At 42.6% G+C, this 19,904-nt stretch overlaps 1 protein-coding gene across 1 annotated transcript; it reads right to left on the bottom strand.

Annotated features, from left to right (window-relative positions):
• Window positions 1-228: 228 nt before the first annotated feature.
• LOC306939317 (uncharacterized protein) lies at window positions 229-4,856 on the bottom strand (the record flags this gene model as incomplete). The annotated part of the gene is made up of 5 exons (XM_079523905.1): window positions 229-330; window positions 583-662; window positions 787-970; window positions 1,331-1,486; window positions 3,747-4,856. 5 exons carry the CDS (start codon window positions 4,854-4,856, stop codon window positions 229-231), a joined length of 1,632 nt encoding a protein of 543 aa, XP_079380031.1.
• Between the last annotated feature and the right edge of the window lie 15,048 nt (window positions 4,857-19,904).

Below are 19,904 nucleotides of genomic sequence, written 5' to 3'. Positions count from 1 at the left end.
AATGCATTTTAAATTCAATAAAAAAAGGTTACTTTTCAGGATGCAAATTCAAAAATACCAAAAGATTATTCAGGATTTCAATTCAAATAATATAGCAAAAATAGCTTTTCGCTACGACAGTAATATGCAATGTGGCCCTCTGGAGTGAGTGTGGAAATATAGTGGCCCTCTCCATCGTTTCAGTTGCCCACCCCTGAGATAGACATCACTCATGCAAAGTACTGCATCTCACCAGTTTTTCTCAGAATCTGGCAGCGGAGCCGGAGCGGTCTTATCTCTTCTCTGCGTCTCTATGTTCAGCTTCCTGTGTGTTTGTTTATCGGTTTCCTCCTTTAAGTCACGAAGTGAAACAGAAAGCAAAATATCGTATAAAAAAGACAGGCTGATTATCAGATACATAAAATTAATCCCACTTATGTGAACTGAATACTGTATATTATCAAAGCCATAAACATACCAATCAAGTGATTTTGTGAGTAGTAGATGCATATTGAAGTGAATATGAGAGTCACTGCAAAGTTGTACAAATTGCTAAGGCATACACAACAGTATTGTATGATTATGTAATTGTCAATAAGTTACCTGATTTTCATGGTCTTCTGCCTGTTCAAGCAAGTCATTTATGTTCACATGCTGCCCCCTAGAGTTTGGTTTGACCATTCCTGTAACACATACAAACATTACAAACATTAACTACAAGAGCACTCAATACTTGCCAAAGATAGGCAGCCATGAGGGGATACAATAGGGAAGGAAATTACTAAAATGACAAAATAAGTCACTCACTTAAATGGTGTGCCAGAAGGACATTAGTATCTGATGCCGACCTCCTCCGAAAATCATGGTTTTCATTGTTATTCTGCCACTGTGTTTCTGTGGAAATGTGCTCGTCACTGTTCATTTCACAGGCTTCACTAGAAAGGGGTTCCTCTGCAATAGCTTTGCAATCACAGAAGAGGGATTCTGAAGCCTAAAAGGAAAGGCAATGGCGAGATTGTTTGTAGTAAATAAAATAAATTCACTAACAATGCATTAAAGCCCTATTGTATACTTTGTCATATCACTGTGACCCGTTGTGAGCTTGTAGATCTGCTATTTCTGTTAAAAAACTAAGGTTTTACTTAGTTACATATATAAATATGTATATATTTTAAAAATGTTAAGAGACATGCCACAAAGGTCGTGAACCCTATGATGTACAGTATATATGTGTAGACTTTAGAAAGTAGCTTCCATTTTGTTCAATAATTCATAATCACCTCAAATAGACCTACTGATATGATTGCCGAGACCAAATGGAGTTACGGTAATCTCTGGAATCCTATTTTACCTGGACTGACTGCTTGGACTCCAGGAGGGCATCCATCTCCAGCTGTAATCCACGGTTATCCTTCTGAAGCCTGGCAATTTCCTCCAACATCTGGCATACTCGCTCTAGGTAGCTCAAGCCAGGACTGAGTCCTTCCATCTTCTTGTCACCATGGTTCTGCACAGTGCAAGAAGAGCATGTATGGTTCATATATGGAAATCATTTAAAAGGTGCTTTGACTTTTTTTTTTAAATCTTAGAATTAACAATCAATCAACTATGATGTATTTATGAAAATACAAGTCTGTCTGTCTGTCTGTACGTGTGTAGTACGGCTGTAATGCACGTAACTCAAGAACCGTTCGCCCCACCGACTTCAAATCCGACACACACGTTCCACACCCCCACAGGGTGTGCAGTGCCCGGTGACCCACGGTTGTCCAGAACCGCCACAAAAGGGCTCTTCCCGGGCTCTGGACAGCTAGGGCCCCTGGCCAGGGTTCATATATGGAGCTGGCATGTTCTGACACCCCATACTCTATTTGGGCATGCCTGGCAAAGAACTTCCTTATCTAGGAATATAGGGACAAAAATCTCCATATATGGGCATAAAAGGGACACAGACAGATTGGTGGAAAGGGTACTCTGACACGGGTACAACAGGTATTGCATAGCCGGGTGGGGTATGGATCTCCAACTTCCATCGTTACCTACTCAGTGCTCTACAGCCAATTTTAGAAAACAAACTGTGGGTCTGTGGCTATTTGGGCTGCACTTGCAATCAGGGGGACTGTTGGCAAATTAAATAGAGTAATATATTAATATACATCACGTACAGGATAGCTATAAATATAATTGGATTGGAACTTTAGGCACACACAAAAATTATATATTTCTCCCTGAAAATAAAAGTTTCACAAAATATTTTTAATATTTGTGTGTCTGTCACTACTTACAATATGTTGTGAAGGATGTATTTATATTAATGTATGTATTTATCGGGGTCATTACATCACTCCCACCCACACAAATAGGCACACTGACTGATGGCTCAATTCCTCTCATGCCTTCAGGCTAGAGCGAACCTGAACAGACTGGTTTATGGTCTAAAACACCACAGAGGGACTCATGACAACTCGCTGCCATGAAAGGGATTCTGTCCATGTAATGACATGCCTGTAGTCCTGTAAATGTGAAAGCAGGTTTGTGTGTGTTGCAACCTGCTCAAGGTGGAAAGGGAAATGGAATGAGAGCATGTCTTTCATTCAGTTCTAAAATGTACCATTTAGGGCAGTGGTGGACATTTTCATGTCCCCAAATTTCTATGAATTTGGCCACGGATTCCTGTTAGAATTGTTGTTTTGTGCGAGGGACCTCCCATAGGAGAAGATTTGTCAACTTTTGTCAATATATATAAAAAACAGATTGTATAGCGACATGTCGTGAGCTTGTAGATCGATATAATAAGAAAGAATTCAATAGTGCTTAAGGTTTCAACTGTTCCCCATTTTGCTGCGGCCACCTGGAATAACCCCATGAAGGACCCATGATGGGGGTCCCTTAACCCACTTTGGCACGAGTGACAGTTATGTAAATTGTGACCAGATTTGACTGAGAGCCTGCCATCGTGCAAATTCCAGCTTTTCACCCCCTTTTTTTAAAAATCCAAAATGAGTTAATAGCACAGGCAGACTCATCACATACTAGAGCATGTCTGAAATAAATGTCAGAGCTGAAATCGACATGTAAATATGAAATAAATGCTTAAACATGTAGCAAGGTGAACCTTTCAAGCCTGTTTTCTCAACTCGCTGTTTTCTTCAAGACATTACTCTATAAGCCATATCTCCAAAACTGGTGGGTCAAACTGAACAACAAATATGTCAATTTGAAGCTATGATTCCCTGCTTTCATATGACTAAAAACTCCAATGGCAGTCCCTCAGTCAAATTTGGTCACAAATGCATAGATTCTATAGAAGCAGCCAAAACAACACAAATATTTTCTCAAATAATATTTCACAAATATTCTTTTTTTATTTCAGTATTTCTCTGCTGAGGGGACGTTATAAAGTAAAAATCACACCCATGTGAAGTGAGGGGCACTAATATATTAAAGTCTAACTCATGTTGATTAGGTGATGAAATGGTGATGTAAAACAAACAGTGCCAACACAAACATTAAACGCCATTAACAATAAAGAGACAATATGACGTAAATGACACATTATGACACATATTTTCCCTTCATTGTCAATGCTTTACAAAACAAACATTGAACTAAAGACAAACATTAAACCTGTGTATAGGAGGGGCTAGCGCTAGCGCCCCTCTAAAACTGCCACATAATAGAACTTCTTCTCTTCCAAGTCTGGAAATCAATTTCAGTTCAGTTCAAACAGCATACATCTCCGTCACGGCTGGTCTGTGGTAGCTCACCTTTGTAATGATCTTAGCAGGCAGGGTATGATGCAGGGACAGAGGTCGTCTAATATGTCCAGATGTGTGCTGCTGGCTCGTGCTCTTTCTGCCAAAACTCCCTGTCCTTTGGCTTGTTGTGTGGTCCTCTGTGACCTGTCTGGCCACTAGTGACGAAGACTTCGGACTCTGTCGCCTGAGAACCACTTGAGGTGAGGGGCTTTGCTTCAGACTCTGCGACCTGGGGCCCGTCCTCTGCAACGCCTGCTCCACTTTGCAGTGCAAGGCCACGGAATGCTCGCGGGACGACTGTGCCCCCCTGACGGGACTGGTGCATGGGGAAGGGGAAGAGGCAGAGGATGGTGGCTGGGACAGGACGGGAGTCTGTGATGTCGACAGAGGTGTGAGTCCATCCTCCTCGCATTGTGTTGGAACTACAGGGTCCGTTTCTGGATTCCCCATTGACAGCACCAAGAAGCACGAAGGAGAAGGGAGTGATGTGTCCGAGCTGGTCAGCTCCACCCCAGAGTCCACCGATTCGGAGCGCACACTTATCCCCATGTCAGACACCGGCGTCAGGGTGGATCCTGAGACAGTAGCTGGATCAACGTCGGCTCTTCCAAACCACGGTTCCTCCTGTGTGTGCGAGCGACTCTGCGACCTGGGGCCCGTCCTCTGCAACGCCTGCTCCACTTTGCAGTGCAAGGCCACGGAACGCTCGCGGGACGACTGTGCCCCCCTGACGGGACTAGTGCATGGGGAAGGGGAAGAGGCAGAGGATGGTGGCGGGGACAGGACGGGAGTCTGTGATGTCGACGGAGGTGTGAGTCCATCCTCCTCGCGTTGTGTTGGAACAACAGGGTCCGTTTCTGGATTCCCCATTGACAGCACCAAGAAGCACGAAGGAGAAGGGAGTGATGTGTCCGAGCTGGTCAGCTCCACCCCAGAGTCCACCGATTCGCAGCGCACACTTATCCCCATGTCAGACACCGGCGTCAGGGTGGATCCTGAGACAGTAGCTGGATCAACGTCGGCTCTTCCAAACCACAGTTCCTCCTGTGTGTGCGAGTGAGGCACCCCCTCAGCCACCCAAGTTTCCAAAAGGTTTCCAAAGCTCCTGTATAGATTCATCTTCCTCACGCCTCGTCCACAGACTGAAAAATGGCAAAACGGCGCATAGACTCTCAAGTCGCTTCTCCAGTACAAACAACACACGCAAATGACTCAGGTGAGGTGAGGTGGTGATGGAAAATTCAAAACATCCCTGAATTTCCGCCTGCGCTTGTTCACCACACGCCCCCATGCACTGTCAACACACAGCTATAAGGTGCTGCTTGTGGGTTCTTGCTCATTCTTGTCACTGTAACACGGGGGCGTGGGTGACTCACCTGAACACTATTTGAACCAGCAGGCTTACATCGGTGGAAAGTTTAACAATAAAAAAGAAAAGAAAAGAAAAAGAAAGAAAGAAAGAAATTGCTGGTTTTTTTGTACATCTCAGAGGCAAATTTAGCAATGTCTTTTTTTTCCCTCCAAAACATACATTAACCAAATAATCCTTATATATTTAATACTTCCACAAGCTCAAAGTGCATCGCATTCAGACTGTAGATCTGCCATAGTTTCGAATGTTTGACAAAGATACTTTCGTACTTAAGTTAAATTATGAATACAGGACTTTTACATTGTGGTATTGCTTCTTTTACTTCAGAAAAAACAAAACGGAGCACTTTCCACCCCTGACCAGAGCTGCATAACCCAGGCTACGGCACACAGCAGGGACAAGTCACAACACGGTCAAACTCATAAAACTTACTCTGTGCACACATACAGTGAATTCCTCAGTGTTCATTTTAACTCTGAGTGTACAAATGTAACCAAATGGACCGCTAAGGGTCCAATCGTACCCTCTGAGTTACAAATGGATGAGCCTACAGTACTGTGTCCAGCGGTGGAAAGTATTACTACGTACATTTATTCAAGTACTAAAATTTTGAGGTACCTTTTTTTTAAGATTTGTTTTTGGCTTTTGTGCCTTTATTGATAGTTACGGTCGTCATGAACGGGACTCGAACACGTGACCCGCTGTCAGGCACCTGGACCGCTAGGCCAGTGGGCGCCCGAGGTACTTTTACTTTACTGGAGTATTTCCAATTTTCTATAGCATACTTTTACTCCTACTCCACTACATTTCAGAGGCAATGTTATTGTACTCCACTACAATTATTTGAACACTTCAGTTACTAGTTACTTTGTAGAGTTTCATTATTATTACAAAACATACATTGATCACTTCAGCCCTGAGCCTTTCGGCCATTTGTAAATAGCCGATCTACAAGCTCACAATGCGTTGCGATGTGACGCATTGTGAGCTTGTACTTTTTCCACCACTGCATACTGATGACCGTGGGATCTTCTGTCTTCTGAGTGGCGATGACAGAATGCAGAGAGGGAACAAGATCGGATTCGTGATAATGTGTGTGAGGATATAGAAACACTGTACGCAGAGGCTGAAACACGACACTGCATTTCATAACAAAGAGATGTATCTCTGAGCATCTGGACTTCTGGGAATGTGTAAAATACACATTCCTTTGTGCTGATATGATCAGCATTCCTGTCCCCAGGTGACTAGTGACGGTATACGGCTCATCACAGACTCATAGATAAACATACCAGGCAGCGCAGCATACAAATATGACACACTTAACACTTTTCTCTGTATATTTTTCTATGCAGGTGCATAACATTACCTTTCCCAGTGGTTCCCAAACTTTTTCATGTCAAGTACCCCCAAATTGACACTTATTAGCCCCGCGGACCCCCAATTGAAAAGATATGCCAAGGACAACCATGAAAGAAGATTTTGACAGCTCTAGTAGTGATTCTCAACCATTTCAATTTCAAGGACCCCCAGTTTGACATTCATTAGGCTATGGAGTACGGACCCCCATTTAATGGCATTCATGTCTCAGGTACCCCAATTTATATTGTAAAATAATGTTAATTTAACTGAGAGTGTACATATGGAAACAAATGTACAAATGTGTAAACCATTCCATGTGTACACTCTCTGCATTTGGTTCCTAACTATCATTTAAGCCACTCGCATGACTGAAGTAAAATGTGACAGAAGTAGCATGTGCTTAAATTCATATTTAGAAAATGTTTCAGGTGTAAAAGAAATTCTGAGATGATGGAATGATGATGATGGTCATGGAAGGGGAACCTTCATGGGCAAAGATAACCAACTTCAAAATATCAAAAAATAGGTCATAATGACCTCTCAGTCATGCAAGTGTTAGCTGGGGACCCCCTGGAACCCCCTCAAGGACCCATAGGGGTCCCGACTCCCCGGACCCCACTTTGAGAAACACTGACCCCTCCAACTGATCCAAAATGCTGCAGCCCGCTTGGTCTTCAACCAGCCAAAATTCTCACACGTCTCCCCCCTTCTCCGCTCCCTCCATTGGCTCCCGGTCGCTGCCCACACAGAATACAAAACTCTGATGCTGGCATTCAAAGCAACCAAAGGCATGGCCCCCCCATATCTCACAAGTATGATCGTACCCTACAAACCCTCCCGCGCACTCAGATCAGCCAACGCAGGGAAGCTGGAGGTACCTTCACTAAAAACGCCGGGACAACGCTCCACACGTCCCAAACTCTTCTCCCTTCTGGCTCCAAAACTATGGAATGCACTTCCCATCGCAGTCAGAACTGCAGCCTCACTCCCAATCTTCCGCCGTAGTCTGAAAACCCATCCCTTCAGACTCCACTATGGCCCGTAGCACTTGCCCTAGCCTAGCCCCTTAGATAGCACATTATGTAGACTTAGATAGTATTTTAAACAGACTTATAGCTTGTACAGTAAAGGACTAAGGCTCAATTTTCAAGCATTTTTCAGTGATGATTTCAATGAAAATGTATTGTTTATTCTTAAGTAAACACTTTTAGCTCTTTCCAAAACATCTTCTCAAAAGCTATTTGTTGTAAACTTGATAAATTGACATGTTATGTTAATAGAAAATGGGAGTCCTAAAAGTACCGAAAATGCAACTTTTACTCAAATTTGACATGCTGCGTTGGACCTGTAAATCTGAATGAATTTCCCCCAAACTTTGCAAATATATTTTATAGCCATTGGAACAAAATTCCAAAAGAACAGATTGATATTTTGTCATTAAATATTTTTGCATTGAATTTTGATGCACCCTAACCTCCAGTGAAGGGTAAAATACTCTTCTCGGTTGTGGGAACAACATATCCAATGATGAGGACCCCAGGCCCAAATATGTCCCCCTGGCAACTGTTTCAACTTTGGGTCAGCCTACATGTAAAAGTGCCCAAAGTTGAAAGAAGGTTGTCAAATGAACTGAAACTGAAGCAATGGTGTAATTATGCCCACATCTGAAGTTAGGTGGTCAAATTAACTGAAACTGAAGCAATTCAGTAAAGGTCAACGCTTCCTCATGGGGTTATTTTAGGGCCTAGGACCTCCAGTAAAGGGTAAAATACTCTTCTTGGTTGTGGGAACAACATATCCAACGATGAGGACCCCATGCCCAAAGATGTCCCCCTTGCAACTGTTTCAACTTTGGGTCAGCCTACATGTAAAAGTGCCCAAAGTTGAAGGGCATAGCTTCAACTTCAGCTACCCAGTACCCAAGGTTGAAGCCCTTCAACTTTGGGCAGATCTACAAGCTCGTAGTGCGGCACAGTGCCACGCTACAAGCTTGTAGATCTGCTATTTTTCAGTGGGGTACATTTAATCACTGGTCCTGGGTCAATCCAAGGGCCTACCACTCCACTCTCTTGATATGTTGTTGTAAAAGGCCTAAATACTTGGAGAGTATTTAGGCCTTTTACTGGAGGTCCCAGCCCCTAAAATGACCCAGGAGGAAGTGTTGACCTTTACTGAATTGCTTCAGTTTGAGTTCATTTGAGCACCTAAATTCAGATTTGGGCACCGTAGCATGTGGTTTTTAAGTGGTGGGCCTCGGGTCATCCTAGGGGCTAGAACAGGGGTGCCCACACATTTATGACGTGAGATCTACTTTCAAAATGACCAGCTCAACAAGATCTACCCACTGAAGAAATAAGTGTACCATTGCTGAAAATAGTTTAAATATATAATGTACCTGGGGGGGCTTTGGAATAGGGAGAAAATATGACAGGCAGTTTGCTGTCATATTTCCTCCCCGTATTTAACTTAAACGCCCAATGCATTCTCAATGGCAATAGCACAAACTTTGGCATGCTACTAGTCCTACATACTTACACCTAGAAACCCCATTCAAACCTATTTAGGTTCATCTTACGGTGGACATGTTTGCCTGAAAAGAAATCTTTGAAATGTTTCATAGTTTTAGAAATATAGTGCTTTCACATTTGAGAAATTTATAATGGGGCTCAATGGCAGCTCTATGGCACGTCAAAAAATTACTTTCACCTAGAAACTCTATTCACACATTTTATAATTCAGCTTACTGTGGAGACACATGCTGGAACCTTTTACTTTGAAATGATTTGTAGTTTCTGAGTTATTTAACTTAAACGCCCAATGCATTCTCAATGGCAATAGCACAAACTTTGGCATGCTACTAGTCCTACAATGTAGGACTTTTCCTGGGGGAAAGGCCTACATACTCTCCAAGAGTTGGGAAAGAACATATCAAGAGAGTGGAGTGGTAGGCCCGGATTGACCAGTGGATGCAATGTACCCCACTTTGAGGTGTCACGTGTTAGGCCTAGATTTAGGGTAGGATTGAACCAGTCGCACTGTAGCCATACAAAGGCCTAGGGTTCCCAGATTGTAAAATGTTGTTCCTCCATCTTGGGAGAGTATGTAGGCCTTTCACTGGACCTCCTAGCCACTAAGATGACCACAGGCCCACCACTTAAAGACCACATGTTAGGGTGCCCAAATCTGAAGTTAGGTGGTCAAATTACCTGAAACTGAAGCAATTCAGTAAAGGTCAACGCTTCCTCGTGGGGTCATTTTAGGGCCTAGACCTCCAGTAAAGGGTAAAATACTCTTCTCGGTTGTGGGAACAACATATCCAATGATAAGGACCCCAGGCCCAAAGATGTCCCCCTGGCAACTGTTTCAACTTTGGGTCAGCCTACACCATGACATACATACATGTTCATACTGATGTAGGAGGAGGACACCATGACATACAGACATGTTCATACTGATGTAGGAGGAGGACACCATGACATACAGACATGTTCATACTGATGTAGGAGGAGGACACCATGACATACAGACATGTTCATACTGATGTAGGAGGACACCATGACATACAGACATGTTCATACTGATGTAGGAGAACACCATGACATACAGACATGTTCATACTGATGTAGGAGGACACCATGACATACAGACATGTTCATACTGATGTAGGAGGACACCATGACATACAGACATGTTCATACTGATGTAGGAGGACACCATGACATACAGGCATGTTCATACTGATGTAGGAGGACACCATGACATACAGACATGTTCATACTGATGTAGGAGGACACCATGACATACAGGCATGTTCATACTGATGTAGGAGGACACCATGACATACAGGCATGTTCATACTGATGTAGGAGGACACCATGACATACAGACATGTTCATACTGATGTAGGAGGACACCATGACATACAGACATGTTCATACTGATGTAGGAGGACACCATGACATACAGACATGTTCATACTGATGTAGGAGGAGGACGCCATGACATACAGACATGTTCATACTGATGTAGGAGGAGGACGCCATGACATACAGACATGTTCATACTGATGTAGGAGGAGGACACCATGACATACAGACCTGTTCATACTGATGTAGGCAGCGGTGGCCGAACGGTTTGCGGAGCGGTCTTGATACCGGAAGGTCGCCAGTTTGTATCCCCGGACTGGCACGTTAAAATTACCACCGCTGAAGTGCCCTTGAGCAAGGCATTGAACCACTACCATGAAATGTTCTATGAGCAGGGCCTGGCTGTAAACAAGTATCTGATGCTTAGTCCAGTTACCCTGGGTAAATATAGTAACTTTGCTCTATGTAGGAGGAGGACACCATGACATACAGACATGTTCATACTGATGTAGGAGGAGGACACCATGACATACAGACATGTTCATACTGATGTAGGAGGACACCATGACATACAGATATAGTGACAGATTTGCATTGATTCATTTTTAAATCATCTCTGAAAAGCAAAACTGGACTGGCTGAGATTAAGTGGAAAATGTTGATACCCTATTTATCTTGACATGGGTCACAAAAACCCTATTTCTCTCTCTCTCTATCTCTCTCTCTATCACACGCACGCACGCACACGCGCGCACACACACACACACACACACACACACACACACACACACACACACACACACACACACACACACACACACACACACACACACACACACACACACACACACACACACACACACACTAAAATATTATTATGGAATTGACATCATATGTCAGAATCAGAAATTATCCTCCTGTTTTTAGTCAGTATTTTAGGCATCTGTGATTCTTTCTATCCATCCATCCATCCATCCATCCACCCATGGCTGATTTTTTACAGAATCAGTGAAGGTCATGCAGTCAGTACTGACGTGTGACACTAGGGGTCATCATTGACCCCTAGTGTGATTTGAATTTTACATGAGGTGCCCAGATCATAATTATGTCCAATTAAGGTGCCCACAGTACACCACACTTATCCTGTTACCGTTATGGGAGATTATCGTTTAGCCTACCTGCTGGAATTCTTGTCTCGTTCCTGAATCCTGCCTTTGAAGCAAGTTTGAATCAATTTGTCCATACCTGAATTTTGGGGAAAAAAGAAGAAAAAAAAGTGCCCAGTTTTCCGGTTTCTGATAAGCAGAGAGTAGGCCTACTCGACCACAGTGTACCAAACTCCATGCTGTACTTTGTAATGCGGGAGCTGGCGAAAACTTGTGGGATTTCTCAGATTGTCATGTCCCAGACCCTGCTAGCCATGGTTCACCCTGCTACAGACAGGGTGCTGGGGGAGAGAGAGCTCTATACATGCCTATGATTGCCTTCAGTTCTGGCGGAGATTTGTGCTTATTATCTATTTATCTTTAATGTTTTGACTGAGCTATGTTTGGCACTGTTTTCTGGCAAATCTAAGCTAGCAAATATAAGACTTCCGGGGGACGATCTCTTCAAAATAAGAGTACCCGAAAAAAAGATTAATTTGCACATTAAAACTATAAATTAAGCATTTAAACGATGCTATAGGACACACATTATGTTTCTGTGTAAAAATAAGTAATAAGTAATGTTTCTGTGTAAAGATAAGTAATTAAAAAGTTATCTAAATGGATAAATGCTATTCACTGGAGTGCATGGACTTTATAAAGTGGACACTGGACAAAAATCCCTGCTATGTATCGACTAGTGTGACATATGCACATGTCCGGGGAGACCTCCTCTACAACACCACACTGTCCGCTAAGCAGCAGAGGTGTAAAAAAAAATTGGCACGCCATACAGCGAGGTGAAACATAAAACATTTTCCCATTTCCAGACTAAAGTCAACTAAAGTGGACACTGGACAAAAATCCCTGCTATGTATCGACTAGTGTGACATACGCACATGTCCGGGGAGACCTCCTCTACAACACCACACTGTCCGCTAAGCAGCAGAGGTGTAAAACAAAAATTGGCACGCCATACAGCGAGGTGAAACATAAAAAAATGTCCCATTTTCAGACTAAAGTCAACTAAAGTGGACACTGGAGAAAAATCCCTGCTATGTATCGACTAGTGTGACATACGCACATGTCCGGGGAGACCTCCTCTACAACACCACACTGTCCGCTAAGCAGCAGAGGTGTAAAACAAAAATTGGCACGCCATACAGCGAGGTGAAACATAAAAGAATGTCCCATTTCCAGACTAAAGTCAACTAAAGTGGACACTGGACAAAAATCCCTGCTATGTATTGACTAGTGTGACATACGCACATGTCCGGGGAGACCTCCTCTACAACACCACACTGTCCGCTAAGCAGCAGAGGTGTAAAACAAAAATTGGCACGCCATACAGCGAGGTGAAACATAAAACAATGTCCCATTTCCAGACTAAAGTCAACTAAAGTGGACACTGGAGAAAAATCCCTGCTATGTATCGACTAGTGTGACATACGCACATGTCCGGGGAGACCTCCTCTACAACACCACACTGTCCGCTAAGCAGCAGAGGTGTAAAACAAAAATTGGCACGCCATACAGCGAGGTGAAACATAAAAAAATGTCCCATTTCCAGACTAAAGTCAACTAAAGTGGACACTGGACAAAAATCCCTGCTATGTATCGACTAGTGTGACATACGCACATGTCCGGGGAGACCTCCTCTACAACACCACACTGTCCGCTAAGCAGCAGAGGTGTAAAACAAAAATTGGCACGCCATACAGCGAGGTGAAACATAAAAAAATGTCCCATTTCCAGACTAAAGTCAACTAAAGTGGACACTGGACAAAAATCCCTGCTATGTATCGACTAGTGTGACATACGCACATGTCCGGGGAGACCTCCTCTACAACACCACACTGTCCGCTAAGCAGCAGAGGTGTAAAACAAAAATTGGCACGCCATACAGCGAGGTGAAACATAAAAATGTCCCATTTCCAGACTAAAGTCAACTAAAGTGGACACTGGAGAAAAATCCCTGCTATGTATCGACTAGTGTGACATACGCACATGTCCGGGGAGACCTCCTCTACAACACCACACTGTCCGCTAAGCAGCAGAGGTGTAAAACAAAAATTGGCACGCCATACAGCGAGGTGAAACATAAAAAAATGTCCCATTTCCAGACTAAAGTCAACTAAAGTGGACACTGGACAAAAATCCCTGCTATGTATCGACTAGTGTGACATACGCACATGTCCGGGGAGACCTCCTCTACAACACCACACTGTCCGCTAAGCAGCAGCAGTGTTGGGATAGTTCCCTTTTTTTATGAACTTGTTCAGTTCAAAGTTCAAATTTTTAAAAAGGAACTAGTTCCGTTCATAGTTCATAATTCAACATTTTGAACTAAAGTTCATGGTTCCAAAAAGTGAACTATTAGTTCTTTTTTTAGTTCTTTTTTTTTCTCCAATACATTGCTGCAAGCTATTTGTCAAAAATATTGCCACAGCCCATACAGAACCACAGACAGCAATTATTGTATCCGTTTTAACACTGAATGTCAGATTAATCTTCATATCCAATTTTGAGTAGGGTTTAAATTAGCATTGAGGGGACAGGCCTCAGAATACTGGTATTCAGTCCACACTAGTGGCAGCTGCAGCTTTCATTTCTAGAGTCTACAGTATATTTTCAAAAACATGAGGAAACACTTGTTGCTTGAATGCTGCTTGTGTTGTGATGACGCATTTGTTAGTGCGACTGTGCGAGTGCGACACGGGTGACAGGCAGTCGCTGTGCGGTTGCCAGGTTGGGTGTTTTTTTAGCAGGGTTTTCGAATGGAAGGCTCTATGAAAATCTGGCACCCTCTTGAAGACTTGAACGGTGTTATGAACGTGACAAGCTGCGTTCACAAACACCCAGAATGAACGCGTTCACAACAACGTTCAAAATGCGGAAATGCAGTACGTTCCGTTCACGTTCGCCCATAAAACGAACGCGTTCGTGAACTTTCGTTCTTTGAACGCGTTCGGGTACATCACTGAGCAGCAGAGGTGTAAAACAAAAATTGGCACGCCATACAGCGAGGTGAAACATAAAAAAATGTCCCATTTCCAGACTAAAGTCAACTAAAGTGGACACTGGAGAAAAATCCCTGCTATGTATCGACTAGTGTGACATACGCACATGTCCGGGGAGACCTCCTCTACAACACCACACTGTCCGCTAAGCAGCAGAGGTGTAAAACAAAAATTGGCACGCCATACAGCGAGGTGAAACATAAAACAATGTCCCATTTCCAGACTAAAGTCAACTAAAGTGGACACTGGACAAAAATCCCTGCTATGTTTCGACTAGTGTGACATATGCACATGTCCGGGGAGACCTCCTCTACAACACCACACTGTCCGCTAAGCAGCAGAGGTGTAAAACAAAAATGTAACAACAGACATTGTAATTACTGGTGTTGGAACACTAATGTCTGCATGAATGGTAATGGTAGTACTATTACTGTGAAGTACTATGTAGATCGACCATTAACAGTCATAGTTAAGTACTACCACTGGCCTATAACAGACTACTGATATGCAAAGGCTATGTAGATCACTACTATCACACGTGTGCCATATGTGTGAAACATTGATAGCTCTAAATTAGGGCGTGTTTGACAAGTTGTTAACGGCATGCATGCACACTTGAGTACAGCCATTACTGCCCACACACACACACACACACACACACACACACCAGGTGGAAAGTAACCAAGTACTTTTACTTAAGTACAATTTTGAGGTATTTGTACTTTACTTGAGTATTTCCAATTTCTAGTACTTTTACGTATACTCCCCTACATCTTGGAGCCAAAATGTGTACTTTACTTCACTACAATCATTTTAAAACTTTAGTTACTAGTTACTTTGGAGATTTTAATTTTGATTAGAAAACATACATTTACCACTTCAAACCTATACATTTCGGCCATTTGAAAATAGCGACGCATTGAGAGCTTGTAGATCGGCTATTTTTCAATTGATTTTCTACACATGCTACAGTTTCCGGGTCAGGTTGAACGCCGCTCAAGATATAGTTCTCACACAGAGGTCATTGAGGTCAATCTGACGACATCCCAAACCCAGTAGCATGTGTGTCCATTGCAAGGCTTCTTCTATTTTATGTCATTACATACTTATTATTTAATTAGAAATATAGCTTTTGTCACAAAACAGAGATTTTAACCTGATGTGTGTATGTGTGTGTGTGTGTGTAGGCTATAGTGTAGTGCAGAGGTACCCACACTTTTTTGACCTAAGAACATCAACATGATCTAAGAACATCTACAAACCAAACATTATACAACATAGATCTACCAACCAACCAAGGCATTATAAGACAAAATATATAAAGATAAGATATGAGTTGATTTCATCCCCAACCAAACAACAACCCAACCATCTTTCTTCTGGCTGTCCACCACTGGCTGGGCGGTGCCCAGGTAATGAGGTGACAACGATCAATCGTTGTCACCTCATTACCTGGGCACCGTCACCTGGGCACCTGGGCAATCGTCGTATTACAAATGGAATGTCTTTGTTTCAACGATCAGCTCCCATTTGTTGTCATCAAACATGGGAGTGTCCTCCAGTTTTAATATAAATTGAGGTCAGATAGAACTGACTTTTAATTCCAAGTGACTTGCGAAGTTGCATGTAACATGGCAGTTTTTGGCAAGCGTCACACAGTGCTGCGATGGCCACACTCTGAGGTTTCCAAGAAGCGTCACAGGACAGTGATTCCGTCAGTGGACATCATCCAGGACAAAGAGGTACGTCTCATATGGCTATATATGGTGCGTGTCTTGAGTGTACAGGGTTTGATGAGGTCAGATCAACAACATATGGAATTTTAAAATGCATGTTGTAGTTCCTTTAAAAGGTAACTAGTAATGGGTAATATATTACTCAGAGGTCAGAGGTCAGATCAACATGCAATTCATTCTGTACTTGAGTGTACAGGGTTTGATCAACATATAGAATTTTAAAATGCATGTAGTAGTTCCTTTAAAAGGTAACTAGACATTGAGAATGTTATTGAATTAAACACAAGTCACAAGTCCTTTCCTAAATTCTGTGATATCTTGCATTCTAAATGGATTTTGACTGTCTGTTTCTTTGCGCAGTTTGTTTTGATCATAGGCGATTCACACCTCAGAGCTCTAGTTGATTCGTGGTTCGTTGGTTCGTGGACATGCCAGCCGGCCGGCTGGCATTCGGATTCATGTCAACGCCAGGTGGATCAGCGGACTATATCAGAGAAGAGATTTGCTCTTCAGCCCTTCCCTACTCACCCGACTTAGTCTGTCTTCTTGCACCCAGTAACAACTTGACATCCAGCAAAACGATTGAAGAGGCCGCCACAGCGTTTCAGAGACTGCTTCGCACAGCTGTCTACAAATGGCCAAAGGTATACAACCAGTGAAATCATATATGTCACCAAATACATATATGTCTCTTCCCATGCAGACTGTCAAATGAATCAAATGACACAGCAGGCTATACCTTTGAGCAACTAACATCAGCTCGACATCACACAAACACAGTAGTCACAGGTAGTTTCTATGTCCTGTCATACGAGAAAATAAACAATCAAGAAAGAATCAAGTTTCGGCAGGACAAACAAACGCCTAAATGCACAGACAGATGCAATCAACGCACACAAGTGACACCTATTCCAAAGCTAGAGGTAACTCCTTCACCTGACTTAGCTTGCGTGGAGAAAGCGGACGGGTGGCTGTGTGATAAGACAATCGATCAGTACCATCAGCTCTTGCTATCTGTAGTTGTTGACAAAAGGGCATATATTTGTCCCAGCACTTTTGTAAGCCAACAGTTAAGGAGTATTTATTGTGGTGACATCAGCGTACTACCAGATGTACCAAGAACATCACAGAATTGGTGGAGCTATGAGTTGGTAATATTGCCAGTCAACATAAAGTCTCATTGGGTAGCAATTGTCGTAGATTTCTCCACAAAGACAGTGGAGGGTGATAGCATAATCTTAGATGTTGTTCTAATGGATTCACTCCATAAGTATGAACAAGACATGGTTAATGTATTTTGTCCACTGCAAAAATACTTAGCCTTACAGTACTTTGCAATGCATGGTAGAGGTATGGCTATCACATTTAGATATGAGTGTTATGACAGTTGCCCTCATTTCATAACACAAACTGATAACAGTAGCTGTGGTCTCTACACTTGTTTGTTTTCCAAAGCTGTTCTGTTTGATGTGAGTCTCAACACTTACCAAACAGAGCCTGAAAAGCGAGATTGTGTATTGTATGAGCTGACAGGAAAAAATTTATTGCTCTGAGTACATAGTTTAAGTACTGCACTGCACTAAAAGGCTATGTTTTGTCTATGTTGTAGGAGAACTTCGCCGCCAATGGAGGATGCGAGGGACCCCAAATGACACGTCCCCAAGACCTTGGGTTGTGATTTAATCCAATAGTATTTTATTGTGCTGTATTTTACCTTTTTAGTCTTTGTGCTTACTGTGATCATCTAAAAACAAACGTTTGAAATGTTTGGACTGAGCTGGGTTTGCTTTATATACGTACATCTAACTTTTGATCAATTTATGTGTGTGTGTGTGTGTGTGTGTGTACAATGTTTGCACTTTATGTTTGCAGTGATGTTTTGCACTATAGGTACTTACTGCATGTTGTACCTTTTTATACATTTGAGTGATGTGTGCACTTATAGGTACATTGCATGTTGTACCATATTATACATTTGAGTGACGTTTGCATTGAAGTACATTGCATGTTGTACCTATACTTTTGAGTACAAAAATAATGTTTCACCTCGCTGTATGGCGTGCCAATTTTTGTTTTACACCTCTGCTGCTTAGCGGACAGTGTGGTGTTGTAGAGGAGGTCTCCACGGACATGTGCGTATGTCACACTAGTCGATACATAGCAGGGATCTTTGTCCAGTGTCCACTTTAGTTGACTTTAGTCTGGAAATGGGACATTTTTTTATGTTTCACCTCGCTGTATGGCGTGCCAATTTTTGTTTTACACCTCTGCTGCTTAGCGGACAGTGTGGTGTTGTAGAGGAGGTCTCCACGGACATGTGCGTATGTCACACTAGTCGATACATAGCAGGGATCTTTGTCCAGTGTCCACTTTAGTTGACTTTAGTCTGGAAATGGGACATTCTTTTATGTTTCACCTCGCTGTATGGCGTGCCAATTTTTGTTTTACACCTCTGCTGCTTAGCGGACAGTGTGGTGTTGTAGAGGTCTCCCCGGACATGTGCATATGTCACACTAGTCGATACATAGCAGGGATTTTTGTCCAGTGTCCACTTTAGTTGACTTTAGTCTGGAAATGGGATGTTTTTTGACCTTTCACCTCGCTGTATGGTGTGCCAATTAAATTTGTACACCTCTGCTGCTTAGCGGACAGTGTGGTGTTGTAGAGGAGGTCTCCCCGGACATGTGCGTATGTCACACTAGTCGATACATAGCAGGGATTTTTGTCCAGTGTCCACTTTATAAAGTCCATGCACTCCAGTGAATGGACTTGGGCACTCCAGTGAATGGACTTGGGCATTTATCCATTTAGATAACTTTTTACGTTATTTAATTACTTATTTTTACACAGAAACATAATGTGTGTCTAATTACATTACATTCTAATAATGTAATGTAATAATTATTTAATTAACTACGCTTTTATTCTGAAAGCAACCGGATGTCTTAAATTTGCTAGCTCTCAAACAGGAAGTTCTAGATTTGCCAAAAGAACTTGGTCCAAATCGCTGTCCTTTTGACCCAGCAGACCCAGACCACGTTGCTTTCTGTTTACAAGTCTGACGGTGGGCGGTCCCCCCCCCCCCAAATGCACAATTCCTATGTTTTTGTAAGATCGATTTCTCTAGTTACAACTGTTTACACACGTCTTTATTCCCTTTCAATTGCACCATTATTTTGATTGCAGTTTCAACTTTTACCTTGAATGATATATGCCAATAAATAACGCCTATTTGAGAAGAGAGAGAGAGAGAGGCTGTGTGTGTGTGTGTGTGTGTGTGTGTGTGTGTGTGTGTGTGTGTGTGTGTGTGCGTGTGTGTGTGCATGCGTGTGTGTACTATCTGTAGACTTACTGCACATGTAAACAGAGCTGCTATAGGCTACCTTTAAACACATCTTAAATCTGATTTTTGTAGGCTATACTATTTAAATAGTTTTGAGAAAAAATGCTATTCCCAAAGTGACTGCAAAAACATGCTATTTGTATTAAAACAAAGCTTGATACGGTGTATAACATGTGTATAACGGTGCAATGTGACATATAGCTCTGTTTACAAAATGCTGTACCTCCTCCAACTGGAGTAGGCCTACTTTCCACATAACAACCACTAACATGAGGAAGAGCCATTGCTGAAAGCGCACCCCCCACGCCTCCGCCTCCCAGTTC

The sequence above is a fragment of the Electrona antarctica genome, assembly GCF_951216825.1.
Source record: "Electrona antarctica genome assembly, chromosome: 16".
NCBI lineage: Eukaryota > Metazoa > Chordata > Actinopteri > Myctophiformes > Myctophidae > Electrona > Electrona antarctica.
This window is presented reverse-complemented; position numbering and strand designations above follow the sequence as displayed.